Below are 16516 nucleotides of genomic sequence, written 5' to 3'. Positions count from 1 at the left end.
CGGTACCGAGAATTCGCTGCATCTCTAATTCGCGGACACGCCTGAATGATTCGCAGAGTGATCTAGGCATTCCGCTTAGGAAATGATGTAGGTAGCTGCTGGAAGATAGAAGATATGCGTGTGGATGGTGTTCTGAAATCGGTTCCATTCTGTAAATCGGCGCTCTCTATTCGAAAGTCTTCACTCAATTCCGTCGCAATCAGGACGATCCGATTCCCGACCCCCATCGATTACATTATCGATTCGCGTGGTAATATCGGCCGCTGGAAAGGTGTGGAATGTTTATTCAGTGACGAGTTATCCCTTCAGGATGGCCGATTTCTCTGCGAGGTAGTGGACCTCAGTGAGTTACACATAAGGAGCACTTTCGCACAGCTCTCGGATGCTAGCAAAGTCCATAGATGGTGAACGTATGAAGTTTCGCCGGTTCGAGCCAATCGTGGTGAAGAATGGAGCCGCGATTGCCTCGGCTGGAATTAGGACCATCCAACTGAACCGGCTCTTCAGTGTCTTTGGAGAAGCCGCTCCGTAAGCTCAACCTTGATATAGACGTTATCAATCCGGGTAGATGTATGTGCCTATTCTGCTTCCGAAACGAAATGTATTGGCCACTGCCACGTGATCCTATGCTCTCGGTGAGTGGTAATCGAACTCGTGAGTCATCCATGCACACTTCCCTGAGTGCCCCACGGGTGCAGCGGGTACCCTTGCGGAAATCCGAGCGACAGCAAACTAGGAAAGGTCCTGGAAGCTTGTGTCAAATTGCAGTTTCCAGACGTTGGATGACTCTCCCGCGGACGACTTCAGAAGCATGATGGAACCGGTCACACCTTCTCAACCTGTTTTACTGGTGCCATCTTGGGGCGCGACCTTGCCCTTGATGACGATTTCCCTCATGGCAAGAGACCATTACGCAGTTTCTTTGTTCAGGCAGTCTCTCGATGAAACTTGCGGACAATCTCTCACTGGAGGCTCCCTGCGATTGATGAAAAGAACATGGCTGTATTTGGAGAGCAGCCATTGGCTCAATTGGAAATATTCCTATCCAGGCAGGTGAGCCCGACCTCGTTGCGGATCATCGATGTATTGAGTGCTGTGCTGAAAATACGGGTTTTATGCCCCCCGCAGGTACTGCATTATAGCAGAGCCCTTTAGATGCAAGAATTGCACAACGCAAGTTTGGGGACCATTCCATGTTCCTCGTGACACTTCGAAGGGCAGTCTTTGCTGCCACGATGGAAAGGTGTCTCTTGACGTGACGAGAGTTGAACTGCACCGCTACGAGGCGACGAAGAAATCGGTGCGGCTGAGGTTGAACCTCGATGCGCGGAATTCTTGTGGGACGAGGTAAAAATTGAATGACTGATGTGCCGAATTTAGCAAGGAGGATCACGAGGAAGATGGGGACGACACCCACTCGGAACTCCTTCAGTTTCCCTCCGTCGACAAGGTTCCACGTTTATTTACTGGATCTGGGGGCCCAAGATTGCCTCGGAGGGACTCAGGGAACAGCGATGAGTTTCGGGAATGACGAGCTGCTGATCTCGAAGGACCAAGGCTTCCACGATGTGCCCGTGAATGTTTCCACCTTATGCGCGCAAGTTATACCGAGGTAAGCAACTGAGCTAACGTCCGAATCGAACGTTTCGAGAACTTCTAACGAATCTCACTCGTCTCCCTCAGATGCGAAGAATGCGCGTTCTCGTGTGCTGCGTCGTTCCACTTGCTCGACCTCAACGCGTCTGGTCTCACCGAGAGCCCGAGGGATATCGTCATATCTTCTGGCAGCTCCCCGATTTTAATGTTCATGGGCTTCTGGCTCGGAACCACTTCATTGAGTTGTTTTCTCATACCCAAGTTAGCGAAGCGTGGAGCTGCACCCAACGGCAGTTTTCTACCAATCTCGATGAAGCATACCGTAATCGGCTTCGATTGATTCGATCCATTTCGAATAGGTGGGTGTCATGGCGATTAATAAAATACCCGGGATTCTCATCGAGATCATTCATTGAAAGAAGTAGATATCGGGCCGATGCTCCGACCGAGCCATCGTTTCGGGAAGTTCAGTGAAGGAGGTGTATCGCTGGTTTCCTCCCATTTCAATCAATTGGGCAAGGAAGACCACTTATGACACCGCTTGGTTCTGACGACCAATAATTTAACTCTATGAAATTGAAATATATCGTGGTCAGGAGCTAATAAAAGTTCGATTCTGGATACCATCTAACGGAATTTTTATTAAATTCATGCAATTTTTACTTGTACATCAATGTCATCGGTGCCCGTGTTGTCACCGACTTTCATTGCCTATGAAGGAACTTTCAAACCATCGTTTCACATTTTCTTCTTCTAAACTATCTTTGTTTTTGATTACAATGTGGTTTACATGAGCCTTCTCCGACTCCAACGCTCATCTTCGAATGTACTCATGTCTTTCCCACTCGGTATGATTGCTGTCCGAGACGTGACAGGCCAGAAGGCGCACCGACATCGAACTCGTCCCTCACCATTTAGTTTCGAAACAACTTATCTGTACAATGGGAACCTCAGATTTGTCTCGCTCGGTGGTTCAGTAAACAGCTAGAAGAATATCAACGTGACAAAATGCTTGGAGTACCTACACAGCAGCGCTACATTTTGCATGCCATCCGCAGAGCGCCTCACGGAATCGCTGAGCCTTGAGAGTCTCGACTAATTTTCATTTTACAGTTTACGTACGCTTAGTCGAGGGGTTCTTGAGCCGCAAATTGACAAAGACGTATCGAGCGGCCCCGGTAGTCCACGTCAAAATACGTTTAGAGCTCCCGAATCAGATGACATTCCTGAGGGCCGACCCTTCATTTTTCCTGGTCCTCATCATCGTCATCGACGCAAACTTCGTCTTCTGGAATTGGAGCGTCATCCCTCGTCTGCTCTCCTCGTGCATGCCTTCGGTCCAGGCTGTCTGGACCCAAGAACGAACGTTTTTCCCACGGGTGTCATAAATTCGATTCCGCAGCTTTAGTTTTAATTCGGAGATCGGTTCCTGTTGTCTCGCTCTGGAGGTTCGTCTGAAAATTCGAGGCAGGGTTAGAGATTCTTGCGACCGTCGGCGATTGAGGCGTATCATTGTATTGGCTCTTATAAATCAATAGCTGCTCGAAGGTTGTAATTTGCTAGAGAGGGGCCATAACGTGATATTTGGGCTCTCTTCCACACCTGGTTGTAATGGCTATCGCATATAAATCACTCCGGCGGCTATAAATGCGTAATTTGATTTTGCCGGAAACAAGAACGTATATTTATAGGCGCTATCGCAATCTTTGAGTTTTCTGTGAAATCAGCGGACGGGAGCGAAGCTACAGTTTCACTGTTTAGGGTTCTTCCCGGGAGTGATGCGATATCGCTCGTGTCAGCGTCACAGATCCACGGGAGCACTCCTGCTCCCCGGAATCGCCGTCAATTCGGATCGTGCAGGATGCTGTACACGATGATGAACAGATCAAATGTCGTGAACGTTCTGGAGACGCGGTAGGATCACCTCAGCGTAGATCACCTCCGATCATTCGCCGATATACGCACCATGCTGTTGGCGAGCGAAGCATTAGATTGACCGTCGAGGTTCAAGAGTGCGTTGATGGCCAGAGGACTGAGACTCAAGTTGAGATATCCGCCCCAACGCTCATGCCCATTCATTAACAGAGCGTAGTGTTGGGCGGCTGCCAGTAAATGCTCGTATGGCAGAGGTTGCGCGAGCGAGTTGAAGGATAATTGCTGGAAGTTTCAGAAGATTAGAATTCATTCGCCTCAATGTCGAGCTCGAATACTGACACGAAGCAATCATGCCCACCTTGGAAGAAGATTCGATAATGCTTGGAAGGGCGTGGAACAAGGAAGTCGAGGCTGAATTGCCGACTTTCGTAGGACAGGACGTCGACGGAGGCGTCGGAGATCGTGCAGACGGTGGCGACGGTGGAAATTTCCCCTCTGGAATAAGCTTCCGCTTTAATCTTTCATCGAGCAAAGCCAATTAGATATGAGATGGAATAACCCCAGATCGAACGAAGACCGCTGTACGCTGAATATCTGCCTCACCTGCTTCTCGAGCAGAGTTCACGCTGACGAAGGCCGATAATGGCATGTCCTTCGGCAGAGTCTTTGCGTGACCTAGAGCACCGATAACCGGGAACGACCCCAATTGCGCCAGCGGTGTCAGCGATGGCATGGAGCCGATCGAGCTCAGCGCAGATACCGTTGGCAGATGATTCAGCTTGTTTTTATGTAGTTGACTCTCATGCTTCCGGCATTTAGCTCTCCGGTTTTGGAACCAGACCTGAAATTAGAGCAGAGTTTCAGCTCATTCCGCATTGAATCGACACCCCTATCGACGGAAGCCCACGAAGATGACGACGCCTCGGTGTACCTCGGGATTCAGAATCACGCTCGCTCATTGCTCCGAAATCACATCAACTCGATAGAGCCGTTAGCTTATCACCGTGACCGCTGAATACTCTGTCGGTGACTCAAGTTTTTTGGAAGCGTTTTCGAGAGAGATCAATGCTCTCCCTGTTCGCCATTTCATCGAGATTTATGGGTTTCTTTGTATCGCTCTGATTTGATTTTTGGTACCGCCCCCACCACGCCCACTTGACCCATATGGCATCGAGCGGAGTCCGGGAGCTCGGGACAATTCGATTAGCATTAATGCGTCCCCACTTCTCGATGTCGCAATGCTGCTCATTTATGTCTCCTTAATATCATAACTTCGCTGATGGCATTCCGCTCGAACAAATCACGTCCTTTCCCGCAATTGTTCGCTTGTTTTTTTTTCCCTTTATGTCTGCGTTCCTTTCTTCCGACTGAGAGACACACAGACATACTGTCCGCTTGACGTACACAGATAGACCCGCTTCCCGATATCTCCCGAACACGCTGCCGCTAGCTCACTAGATCCATGCGAGAGCATGCGAGGAACCGAGCGAGTCGCGGTTTTTTTATGCTCCCAGTGAAAGATTGTTTTTCCGGAAAACGAGAGACTAGTCCGAGCGACACCAGTTCTGCACGTTACGAGTTCCGCCTTCGGAAACAGGGCTGGTGCCAGTTTGCAAGTGTGACAAATTGTTACACTCGGTCCCTGAGGAAATCGTAGTAGTTTGTAATGTTGTTGTCAGGCCTGTAGCACTTGTTTCACTCGCTCGTTCCCGTGGCAAGTGAGTGCAGATGTATTTTTCCTCCGCGGCGAGGACGCAATCTCTCAAATCGATCCCCTGAGAAAGTTCGCCTTATGGTTGGCGCGACGGCTCGCGAGCTTAGCCTGAGCGAAGTTGCCGGCTGGTTGGCCGACGGACGGACGGACGCATGGACGACCGAGTGAGTGGAGCAGAGCACCGACCGGGTTGGTTTCAACGGCAAGCGGACCGGCATCTTGTATCTCTACTCCCCTCCTCTATTTCGTAACTCGGTCGCGGCAAGCAAAGCAGCCCATCGACACTCGAGGGACGGTAATGATTGATTTGTCTTCGCATTCGTCCCATTGAAGGCTCTGTGATACTCCTTGTCTCCTAAGCGATCGAGCTGCCGAGTCGGCTCCTCGTTCCTCCGGTTTAGCTCTGCTGTTTCGAGGATTTTCAGAGCCGAATGCTCGCGTTCCTGGTTTTAGATCACGATACTACCAGGGAATGGGGAAATCACTTCCAGGGAATGGGGAAATCCCGCTATCCAGCTCATGTCGGAACATACAACCGCGCTCAACATCGGTGCAATGCGGATTTGATTACGTCATCGGCTCTCGAAGAATCGCCTTCGAAGGAATAGCGTTCCGGCGCTGTTGCTATCTACTATGTAGGAGTATCAGCCAGGGCTGAGTAGGTCTCTTCTTCCTCAATCGAATCCTCTGCTGTAGACGAGAATCGAGGCGGAAGGAACGAGTAAGATAAATGATGTGTTGATTAGTTTCGCCTCAGAATCCCACTTCCTCTGGATAATGGAAACAATCACTGTTGAAATAATTCACTTAATCTGTTTGGCCAACAACAACAACCCGTCTCTACTTTATGCGAGATTCGCCGCTCCATTCGTTTGTCGCCATCTCCTCTAGGAGATGCCACTGCAGCAGCTTTATCCCTCGGAGACTAGTGATCAATATCGTCCACTGGGTCTCCGTCTCTCTGCCTCGAACACCCTGTTACAGTGATTATCGATGCTGTGATCGCTGAGCTCTTTCTGAGGGAATGCGAGCGGGACCGTAGCCTTCGATATTGACCGGGAAATGGTTTCCGCTAGCTCCTCTGATGCGACTTGACGAAGTAGTTTTCTTTCGAGCTATCGTGGATCGCAACGCTCGGTCCACGAGTGGTTCCATCACACGAGACAGCGAAAAAAAGCGAGAGCGCCGAAAAAGGGGAGCTTTGTTCAGAAATTTGCTGCACGTCACAGTAACGAGGAGAGCACGATGTCGAAAGACTTCCATCGTCGATCCTCTCCATGCTTGGCACCGCAAGCGCCGTACTCGAGCTTAATCTAATCACGACATCCTTTTGCGTCCATAGAAACAAACGGCGACAATTGAAAAATTTTCCTCTTTCTTTAATAGTCGTCTCAGTGGAGGTCGGGCTGTGGGTCGTTGTCCGGTTATCGTTATCCTTTAGCTGCCCCTCATCCCGTCTACCATTCTGTTCCTAATTCTACTTTCCTCGCTTCTCCCCGCCGACCCCGTCTGTCCATCTCCGCCGCCGCCGAATCTCTCATCCTCGACCAACTTCTCAGCAGGCCAAGATTTTCACAGCAGGATTCCATTTCAGGAGATTGTTGCTGGCTGAGCCCTTTGTGGCCAAATTACAATAGAGCCAATGGGAGCTAACGGGACGCGACTAAATGACCGCAGAATGGATGTCGTCTCGGCCTCTCCCGACCTCCAACATGTCGCTGTCACTGAATGAACCCAAGAAAAAAGGGGCCGGAACGAATCAAAACGAATTTCAGCACCGATTAAGACTTGGGGCATTTTTCAATTTAATTTTCTCAGCGTCGATCCGGGGCCAGAGGAAACTTCTGCGGAGTGTGGGGAGGCGAAATCTTCGCTTCTCATCGTCATATTGGAAGATTGCGAAGTCGCGAGGAGCGTGCATCAGCCGGTGCGCTGTATCATCTGGGATCAGCCCGCTTCCTGCCCCTCATCTTCTCAGCGAAGCGGCACGTCTGTTGCTGGAAATTCAAGAGTCGCTGACACAACTTATTCAAGACTCAAGCGGTCAGATGTGTTTGGGACAAATCGTAAATCACATCGAAGCTCGAGAACAGCAAGGAACAGGAGAAGGCCTCCTCAAATTGAAATCTCTTTGGACTTCCCTTGTTCGCTTCCCTCGAGTTGTCTCGTTGACGGTTCGAAAGTGTGCAGCCTATGCGCGGTGCGGCCTGTCAGAATTTCATCCACTTTGGCGTTGGCCAGCCAACCAGTCGGCGCTCGCAGGGAGAAGCGGCCGAACGGGCGGGCGGGCTGGCGAATCAGAGACAGCGAGGTCCAACCCGTTGTATTGTTATATATTAGCACCATTTAGAGCGAACGATCCGAGCGAGCAACGGAAGAAAAATCCAGAGGAATGAAACGAAAAAGAACGAACATTCAACCCTAAACCTCCGACCCCCACCATGGCAAGCAATTGCCGAATGCGAACCGACCCTGTATGTCTGAAGAGACGACCACAGCTACCATCGCCGCCACCACCATCACTATCATCATCATCTATGCCATCGTCGCGCCGCTCGCTACCAATAGCAGTTTTCAGACAGCTCGACGAGTATTAAATCTCGCCGAGGATTCCGTCTTCCGTCCGCTCCCAAGTCCTGCCGTAGTATCCCTCCCGCGATCGGGGCGGGCCGAGTGTGAATTCACACAAGTCGTGACTCGTGAACGGTCGGAGACTTATTCGAGGTTTCCAGCTTTCGAAAAACTCGCCCCGAACTTCCCCGGAATCGAGTCTGTTCCATTCTCTCGTTCGCGATTTTGAGAGAGGAACTGTGGAGACTGCTGGGATTTCCGGGTACCCACTCATTTCTGTCCCCGATCCTCCCGCAAGTGACTCGGAAGTCTGATTCTAGTCAAACAACTCTAACTCGATAACCAAATGAAGACAACCGTAACAAGCTTCTGAGTCCCTTTTCAGTCTAAACAAGGGAAGCAAACACCCTAATGCGCTTACCGAAATTCCCCTACTCCGCATCATCTCTATCCATCGCGGGTGGCTGAAGAGATTTGTCTCCAGTACTACGGAGTCCCAGCTCGACAGGCTAGAGAAAGTTTCGAATGGAGGTCTTTTTCAATCTTACCACCAGCGACGATTTTTCGGGGGAACAACAAGCCGAAGGGGACCACCGCTCCTCGCTGCTTGACTATGATCCCGGTCAATCACAGTGCTTGACCGACTACCATGTACTGTGTCGTGGCGTGTAGCTCGTCGACCATTGATTGAAGGAGTCTCGTCTTTGGTCAGTGAATTCGTGTGTATGCGCGTGTTTGAGCGTCCTGGGTAATCAGTGAGGTGTTATTTGGTTTGGCTCTTCATCCACTCAACCTAATCAAGTTAGTCCTAAGCTCCGCTGTGGCTCCTGTACTTAAGCGGACATAGCTTTCGCAGCAAATCCAGCTCCCTTTCATTTCTCCCGAGTTCTTGATCCACCTTGGCATTCCCTGAGACGACGACGAGTCGAGAATATTCGTTCTCTTGATAGGATCGATTCCGTTCGAGTACGTGATTTTCATACCTTTTCAAACTCGAAGGTAATTGGAAAGGTTTCTACCACGACGGGCTGCAGTCCCGAAGATTGAAAATAGATTGGTCGCGGTAACTCACCTGTACTCTCGCTTCCGACAGGCCTAGACGCTGAGAAAGTTCCTCTCTCATGAAAGCATCGGGGTAGTGTGTTTCATCGAAAAGTTTCTCGAGCTCATTCAGCTGCTCCAATGTGAAGTTAGTGCGTGATCTGCGCGAGACAAAGACATTTTCTCGAGAAAGTCATGCTGTCGAGTTTTCTCGAAAATACTCCAGGGATTACTTACTAATGATGCGCGAAAGGGCATGCTATAGAGGCAAGTTTCCTCATCTACTCACCTTCTCTGTTTCACCCCGGAATTATTTCTAGCCTCCTTCAAATCGCGATGCGAGAAAGATGCTTCCTTGAGATTCAACGGTCGGGGCGAAATGGCGTCCTCGCGCGAGAAACAATCCCCTGTGAATTCGATTTGTGGAGTTTTTATCAGGAATTGAGGAGCCTAACAGTATTCCTCCCCATCATCGGGTGCATCGTGTTTTTGAATTCCAGCTTCGATGGTCCCTCCCCTCTACCCCCATCGACGCACGAGGCGGGTCCGAGTAGAGAGGCATCGGCGAAAAAAGAACATCTCACTCGATCTATTCGCGACCGCGCTTCAGTAACGATTTAGATTCGCACTCGGCTGCACCAAAGACTGGTTGGCGAATGATGCGTTCCGACAGGTGCTATCGAGTCCTGAGCGGCGGGGGATGTCGTATCAATCTCAGAAGGAAAATCGACGAAAACTTTTGATATGGGAGACGTTTTGAGTTGGCGCGATTCATATTGTGCTGCGGGGACGAAACCCTATCGACAAGTTGGACACCTAATCGGTGAAACTTATCAGTGCGGTGAAAATCGTTTTAGGAGAATCCTGAAAACCTAGTTATCGGGATAGTCTTTCGAAGAGAGTAAGAGCAGCGCCTCTCCGCCCGGACGCTCATCCGCTCTCCCATGCATCCGACGATTGAAAAGCAGTTGCACAGCGATTCCCTCGGCCTACTCAAAGCTCTTCGTCGCCCGACTCGATCCAGTGACTCTGAACATCGACGACTTTGGGAGTGGAAATTTCATTTTCTTAAAAGTGTCGCCATTGGGTCCGAAAGTGAAATCCAATACGAATTCTGAGCGTCAAAGTGTCATTGCTCACTCTCTCCTTAATTCCCGTTGTTCCTCTCTATCGAGTCCCGCTCGCGACTCGGAGTTCTCTATCGGTCCCCCGTTCTCGTTCTGCGTCTCAACAGCGCGCGAGTTGAATTCCATTTTTAGGACTGTTTAACAAGCGGAGATGAACTGCGCTTTATCGCTCCCCGGTCGCAACGAGACATTTTCGAGAGAATTATGTGATGTAGTTTGTCTCTGAGACGGTACTCGAGCGCAAAGCGTAAATTCAATTTAAGAGATTCCTCTGCGGAAGATGAAGTGCAGTGAACTTCAAGGCGTTTGTGAGTTACGCCGGCCGGGGTTATGCATGGCTACAAAGACCTAAACGATTGTATTCGGGAAGACGAGTCCATCGCCGATGGAGAAAATAATTTCTCGCCCGAGTTTTCTTCCGGAGAGCTCCGCCGTAGAAAATTTAGCATTCTCGGAATCGCGACTGTTACGCTCACACCGAAATTCAGAGTCAAAACTCAACTCACGGTACCGGACAGCTTCTAACAAGCGCAGCGTTGCGATCAGACTGATGTACGAAGCGAATGATACACATATGTACATGTCGGCTCCAGCGGGCACTGCGAAGGCAAGACGACCGACCCCTGCAAGACCGCTTGGCACGTGTCTCTACCGCTGGTCTGTTGCCATCCTTCTCAATTTGGGGTCGGAATCATGTGCTAATTTCGAGATTACCCTTGCAACTCATCCGTGCGTAGGACGTGACAAGCCACATCGTATTTGGTTCGCAGTGATTCCTTCCTCGACTCTGCTGTGAGTGAGAAGCTAATCAAGTCCGCAGTAAAAACACGAACCTCCCCTGCTCTCGTCCGCTGGCTCCGCAGGTTGCTCGCTCCTTTAGGTCTCTATATCTCTCGGTGCGCCGTTCCGATGTTCTTCGTAGAGCCGAAATTGGCCCAAACGACTTCATCGTCACAGCGAACACGCAAAGACAGCAATGGAGTGAGCACGGCCGCGTCTCAGATAGCGTCGCTAATTCAATCTTCACCGCAGCAGCAAGAATGTGGAGCAGCATTCATTCTGACTACATCCGCTCAGACCTCTCCGATTCCCCACAACGCCCGGTTCCGGGGGGAGCGAGACCGCGTCCTTGCGTTCGCGTGGGCCGCTCCACTCGGGTGTCGAAACACTCGTTCTGTCTCGCACCTAATGCTCGATCGATCGTTTGATTCCAGAACAAAGCACCTTTCAAACTGCAGCCCGCTGCATTCGATTCCACACAGGATCCGCGCGCGAATCATGAGTAAACGAATCATGCAGTCTATCAAGATCGCTTCATTCTGCGGAGAAGGGCCAGGAATTTGTGTTTCCAACCACTCATTGAGAAATAGTAGCTGTCGATTTTCGTAGTCGTCCACAAGAAGAAAAGTGTGAAAATGTGGAGAGGAGGGACCACGGCGCAAAAAGCACTTTGCTCGCTTGACATCGGCAATAAACCCTTCCGAGTGAAGGAATCGTCACCCAATTTCTCCGCGCGCGAGGCCACAACTCAAAGTCGAATTGACGGTTCACTTAGGGAATACAACTCACGAACATTGACTGACAAACTGACACATCGTCTCTGAGCGACGGCCGGTTGCGACCGGAGTCCTTATCGTACGCGAATCTCAAAAAACAAACAGTTCCACACATTAACCTCGGTGTGTTGAGAGACGCATTTTCGAGTTGTTTTTTTTGTCCTGCACCCCTGTACATGTGCTCTTGCTGTTGTGCCATGAAGGCCGAACAGCCTCGACAGCTCCTGTGCCTTCGAATCTTCATTCGACTCGAATAAGGGGCGTCCAGCGATCGATGATCCGGTATAAAGATGAGTATCCGTCATTCATCTCGCGCCTCACTGTTCCCGCAGCACTATCCGAATCGCGACGCACACGTGGGTGCCCCTTCAACCAACGCAGGCGAGACACCAGTCCCAACGTTTCGAATCTGAAGGGACGATACGACAAGAATCATCGTCGGATAGCCATACCCGAAGCGTGGAATGCCCTCTTCCCTTCACCTCTCATGGTATACTCCCTTCAAGAAGGAGTATACGCTTCTTCTCCTGCTTGGAGGCAGCCTTCCTCCATGTAGAGCATAGGAACATTTTATTCACTGGACAGCCGGGTCAATGACTTTATGTCGTGTTCGCCCTAAGTGATGACTATCCTTTCCGTATTCTCTTCGATACTCTGGACCCGGATTCGACGCCGGATTTCGGTCGGCAATGTTTCATGAAGGACCACCCCCTTCCTCCAAGTTTCTGCTCCGAAAGAGTCGGGGCTTTGACTCTTCGCACGATATCCCGCATCAGACTCCAATTGGCCGTGGCGTCAAGGATCTTCGCCGAGCGAGGAAGTCATTTCAGGTCTCGGCAGAGAAAAATCGGAGGGAACCATCATCGTTGCCCGGAGGATTCTCGGTATTCGCAGCTGGCTGCCGTGCTGCGAGTGGCGAGCTCCCGTCTTGGACAGCGTTTACGACATTATGCGCAGTCATGTGTGAGTTTGCTATCTCGGAGACCTCGGACCGAGGGTCAGCTTTCGTTGGGAAACTTCCTAAGTATTCGTACTGTGTACCCGTCGCCCACTGATTCGATGGGAGGGGAACTCCTCTAACTTTCCGAAAGTTCCCGACGAAGAGAACTAAGGCTAAGGTCACACCTCGCTCCGAAAATCCTTTTGCTCCATGAAAACTTTAACGAAGTTTATACCGAATTCCATCCCGTCTCATCGAGTTGGGATGGAAGGATGCCCAACAAAGAAGGAGAGCTCAATTGAACCTCTCTCGAGACTAAATCAGAAAACTGTCCAGGTGGAAAACACGAATCGACGGGAGGGCTCGTCCTCACAATCAATATCCATGTCGAAAACATCACCGATAATCACCGATCTGGAAAAAAATCCTATCTCTAATAATCTGGATAAAGGATTTGACGGCCGTCACAACGTCGCCGAGACCACTCGAAAATCAGCGACATGGTTCACACGCTCCCCACAGCCTCTTGAAGCTATGCTATCAATATCTACGGTCACAACAAGCATACGAACTGAGAAGAGAGCGATCGCCGAACAGGACGGCCGATTCGTTACTACGAACAAGATATCCTCAAGTAAGCTACGCTACGAGCCTTCTCTAATACCAGGTCTCGCAAACAAGCGAACGAACAGGCACGTTTACCAGCCCATGTCGCTCCTTGCTGGCTGCAGCCCTCAAGTGGTAGCAATGAACAACGCTCGACTTGCTGCTCGCCCCTACGGCTGGAAATCAGCGAATGAGCTGAATGAATCGCTGTCCCTGCGATGATCAAGGCGATGAACGAATGAGCACCACAATGGTGCGATGCATTGAATGAAGGAGATTCAATCAATACACAGACTGGCAAAGGCTTGAGCGGGCCATCTTTCGTGACCTGTGTCATGAAATGTGTACCATACTAGAACTTTTGTCGATGAGATGCCGCTGAGTGTCTCACCAGCTCTACTTCATGGTTTTCCGCTACCCCGATCCAAATGGAAAAACATATCTCAGGCGAATCTTCCCTCTTCTACGCGACTCGAGAACTTATGGAAGTTCCTCTGTGAGTTTTTTTTTCGATGAGGAATCGAGGCAGTGAATCCTCAGGGCAATGATGACATTGCTTGAAGCTGATCCGCTTCAGTTTTTCGGGCGGGCCCGGAAAGTGGAGTCAGGGTCTCTCAATCCCATCGAGCCGAGAATGAATGTGATGGGATAGGCCGAGTGGGCGGAACCCACGAGTCGGAATGATGCTGCGACCTACAGTCAGACGCCTTCGGAGGATTTGTATCCGAATCTACTCGCTGGAGGCTGATATTTCAGCTGATATGCTGGCATTCATGATACGGAGAAGGAATTTCCGCGGGCAGAGACGAATACCAAGAATATTGTCTTCGGATTCCCGCAGTCCCAAGTGAACTCCGCTCTGCTCCGCGATCTGAACCCGATCGGTGATTCCAGCTGCAGTTCTCGAGACGAACGCGGGGCGACCTCCCCGAACAGGGTCGCGAAATCGCCGTCGAGTTCTCCATGAGTACTCTCGGACATTGTTGCCTGACCTTTGGGCTCAAAACTATCCCGAACAGTAGCTAAGGAAGATTTACGACTGTTTGTCGTGCACGGCAGCATCACAAGCCTTAACAGGTGAATTTTCCGGCAACAGCGCGGCGTTGGTGAATTCTAAACAGTGCAGGAATCAGCTGTCACGGTGCCCTCGATAGATCGCGCGGGTCAGGCAATCGATTCCTCCCACGTATTAAAGCGATTCATTTAATAAAAGGTGTACAGCAACTCACTCGAATCCTTCGAGTCTTCTTCCTCTTCTCGTTTGAATGGCGTAGCGAGGTTCTGTGCCATGAATGAAAGACACCTTGAAGACTGCGGCGGATCCGCAGATGTGTCTTTGAAGGTTTTAGAAACGAACTCCGTGAGCTCTTCCATGCTCATAATCACGAAGGTCAGTTTTTCTTCTCCTCAGTCGGATGGAACACTTGACACTCGGCGCTGTAGTCACAATTTATTGCTGAGTAGTCAGTCGGCCGCCTCAAACGGAAACGACCCTCAAGATTCCACCAACCATCGACGGAGGCTCGCTGGCTCCGGAACTCGATCACAATGGCAGCGAATGATGATCCGATAATCTCTTCAAGCACGTCAGGATTCTTCAGGAGAAGCACATGGATTTGTGAACAAGCAGCATGCCGATCGCGACCGGCTCAGGAGCCGTGCAGGGTTTGTCTCCTGATTGTTTGCACTACTGTGTTCCCCGCGCAGCTTACGAAAACGAACTCCGTTCGCAAGGTGGGCGGACCCACGGGGAGGCGGGGCTGCGCCTGCGCGCCGCTGATCCAACACTCCATATAATGGCCTAATTGAGTGACACAAAGACCGAAATTAATGGCGTTTGCGACAAGCAGTGGCCACGAGTAGACGTAAGCCAAGCGATGATCAGTACGCTCACGTCCCGAGGTCGAGCTCGACGTGAATCTGGGCTTGGGCGGTGGGAGAGGAACGTAGCGTCTCGGAGGCTCCGCCCGTTACAAAGTCATCAGGTTCACTCAGGAAACGAGAAAGGTTGCACGACTTGGTTTTGCGAAGTAATAATTGAAAATTCATGGCACGCGGAAAACAGTCTAGCGCGTGACTGGGGGTTTCGCGGGATTCCCCGTTGGGATAATCGGTCGTGGTCGTGATTCGCGATCCAAATCTAGATGGGATTTGAGGAGCTCGAGGGATGTCTTAAATGACTGTGAGTAGCCACCGGCTGCGTTTCGCAGCGCAAGCGTTTTCCCCAGAACCGATATCCATAATATCAGAATCTACAGCCGGCGAATCAGAGGGGCAGGTTGGGTGGAACCGGGCGTCGTCTCACCTTCCATCCCTTCCCATGAGCCGCCCAACTGCTCCGTCCGACGGAATCTCCCATTCTCCGACTTTCCTCCTTTTTCCGCTAGTCTTATTCCAGAGCGATGATTTTCCGCCGATGATACACACATGGAAGGCTGGAAATGCGCAAGGGAGGCAACGTCCATCCCACGTCGTTTTCCTGCGAGCCTGAAAAACTCGGCTGCGTCGGGAGCACATCATTCCCTCCTGGGAAACGCCGCGCGACCTTGTCCCTCACCTTTTCTATCTGATATCCCTGGAGAGGAATTCGGTCAAACACAGACCACTTTGACTGGGAAACGTGTTCGGTCAGATCGAAACATACTCTTCATATTCTCCCGTCTGTTACTACGGATAGTCGTGGAGCGGGAGATCGGCGCACGGTTTCGAGAACGTTCATCCTTCAAGCGTTCAGACAAGCGCGGTGAGCCGAGTGCTTGACGGTAGACGACGGTGCTGCATAAAAGCAAGCGGGCTGCGCTGGATGAGGAGAGCTGAAAGTCTTTCTCCATTCTTCATTCACTGTCCACTGAATTCACTTTCGCGCTCGAACATTTGAAGCTGGTGTCTTTTCTCAACTTTTATATCGACTCTTGGTCTCCTTGTTGTTTCGACGCGACGACAGCATCGAGCCCGAGCGGAGCCAATATGTATGTGCGTGAAATTCAAGAACAGAGATACTTCCCACTCCGGCACAGGGGAGCGTGGAGAGGCGAGTCAAGAGAAAACCTAAAAGCCTCAGCGTAAAAGAGGTTGACACATGAGGCATGCATGGTGTTCGTTCAAGTTGCTCAGAGCTCAAATGTACATCTCTGTAGTTCCACCCGCGAATCATGGCCACGGAAGTGGAGAACCGTATCCACAAATGGAGACACCGGATGGAAATGGATACTCCCCGTCTTCCTATAGCAAAAACGAACCACTTCGGGAAGTGACCGCAAACGAAATTCTCCTCGACGCGAGGAGGTGATGCTCTCGTGCACCGGCTTAGGCGGGAGACATGTCGGGGTAGGAAGGGACTTTGTGGCTCGCCCAGTCACTCCGAAGGTCGATGCTGCCAACAGTTCAGCGTATCATTCCTCATTCGCGAGAACGGGTATTCTCCCTGATTTGGCTTGAGCTCCTCTGATTCTCTGCAATTCCGGAGCAATTTTGCTCCATACGGTCGTAG

At 50.8% G+C, this 16516-nt stretch overlaps 2 protein-coding genes across 2 annotated transcripts; one reads left to right on the top strand and one right to left on the bottom strand.

Annotated features, from left to right (window-relative positions):
- The first annotated feature begins 634 nt into the window (after positions 1-634).
- Positions 635-1989, top strand: LOC100907775 (uncharacterized). The gene is made up of 4 exons (XM_003737869.2): positions 635-1053; positions 1129-1347; positions 1451-1612; positions 1684-1989. The coding sequence occupies exons 1-4, from the start codon at positions 812-814 to the stop codon at positions 1934-1936; spliced, it is 876 nt and encodes a 291-aa protein (XP_003737917.1). The 5' UTR covers positions 635-811; the 3' UTR covers positions 1937-1989.
- An 841-nt stretch (positions 1990-2830) lies between these two features.
- LOC100907636 (short stature homeobox protein 2) lies at positions 2831-14400 on the bottom strand. Its single transcript, XM_003737868.2, has 7 exons — positions 14256-14400; positions 9087-9204; positions 8829-8958; positions 4075-4312; positions 3830-3966; positions 3562-3753; positions 2831-3050 (listed from the first exon to the last, which is right to left on the bottom strand). Exons 1-7 carry the CDS (start codon positions 14398-14400, stop codon positions 2979-2981), a joined length of 1032 nt encoding a protein of 343 aa, XP_003737916.2. The 3' UTR covers positions 2831-2978.
- Between the last annotated feature and the right edge of the window lie 2116 nt (positions 14401-16516).

The sequence above is a fragment of the Galendromus occidentalis genome, unplaced genomic scaffold, assembly GCF_000255335.2.
Source record: "Galendromus occidentalis unplaced genomic scaffold, Mocc_1.1 scf7180000075629, whole genome shotgun sequence".
Lineage (NCBI taxonomy): Eukaryota > Metazoa > Arthropoda > Arachnida > Mesostigmata > Phytoseiidae > Galendromus > Galendromus occidentalis.
The sequence above is the reverse complement of the archived record's forward strand: the minus strand, read 5'-3'. Positions and strand labels throughout refer to the sequence as shown.

Coding starts and splice junctions, on each gene's coding strand:
- LOC100907775 (XM_003737869.2), top strand. CDS start 812: ATGATGGAACCGGTCACACCTTCTCAACCTGTTTTACTGGTGCCATCT. Junction 1,054..1,128: donor AAATATTCCTATCCAGGCAG/GTGAGCCCGACC, acceptor TGCCCCCCGCAG/GTACTGCATTATAGCAGAGC. Junction 1,613..1,683: donor TGCGCGCAAGTTATACCGAG/GTAAGCAACTGA, acceptor CGTCTCCCTCAG/ATGCGAAGAATGCGCGTTCT.
- LOC100907636 (XM_003737868.2), bottom strand. CDS start 14,400: ATGGAAGAGCTCACGGAGTTCGTTTCTAAAACCTTCAAAGACACATCT. Junction 9,205..14,255: donor AGAAGACTCGAAGGATTCGA/GTGAGTTGCTGT, acceptor TCGAATTCACAG/GGGATTGTTTCTCGCGCGAG. Junction 3,051..3,561: donor CTTCGCTCGCCAACAGCATG/GTGCGTATATCG, acceptor TCGAATTTTCAG/ACGAACCTCCAGAGCGAGAC.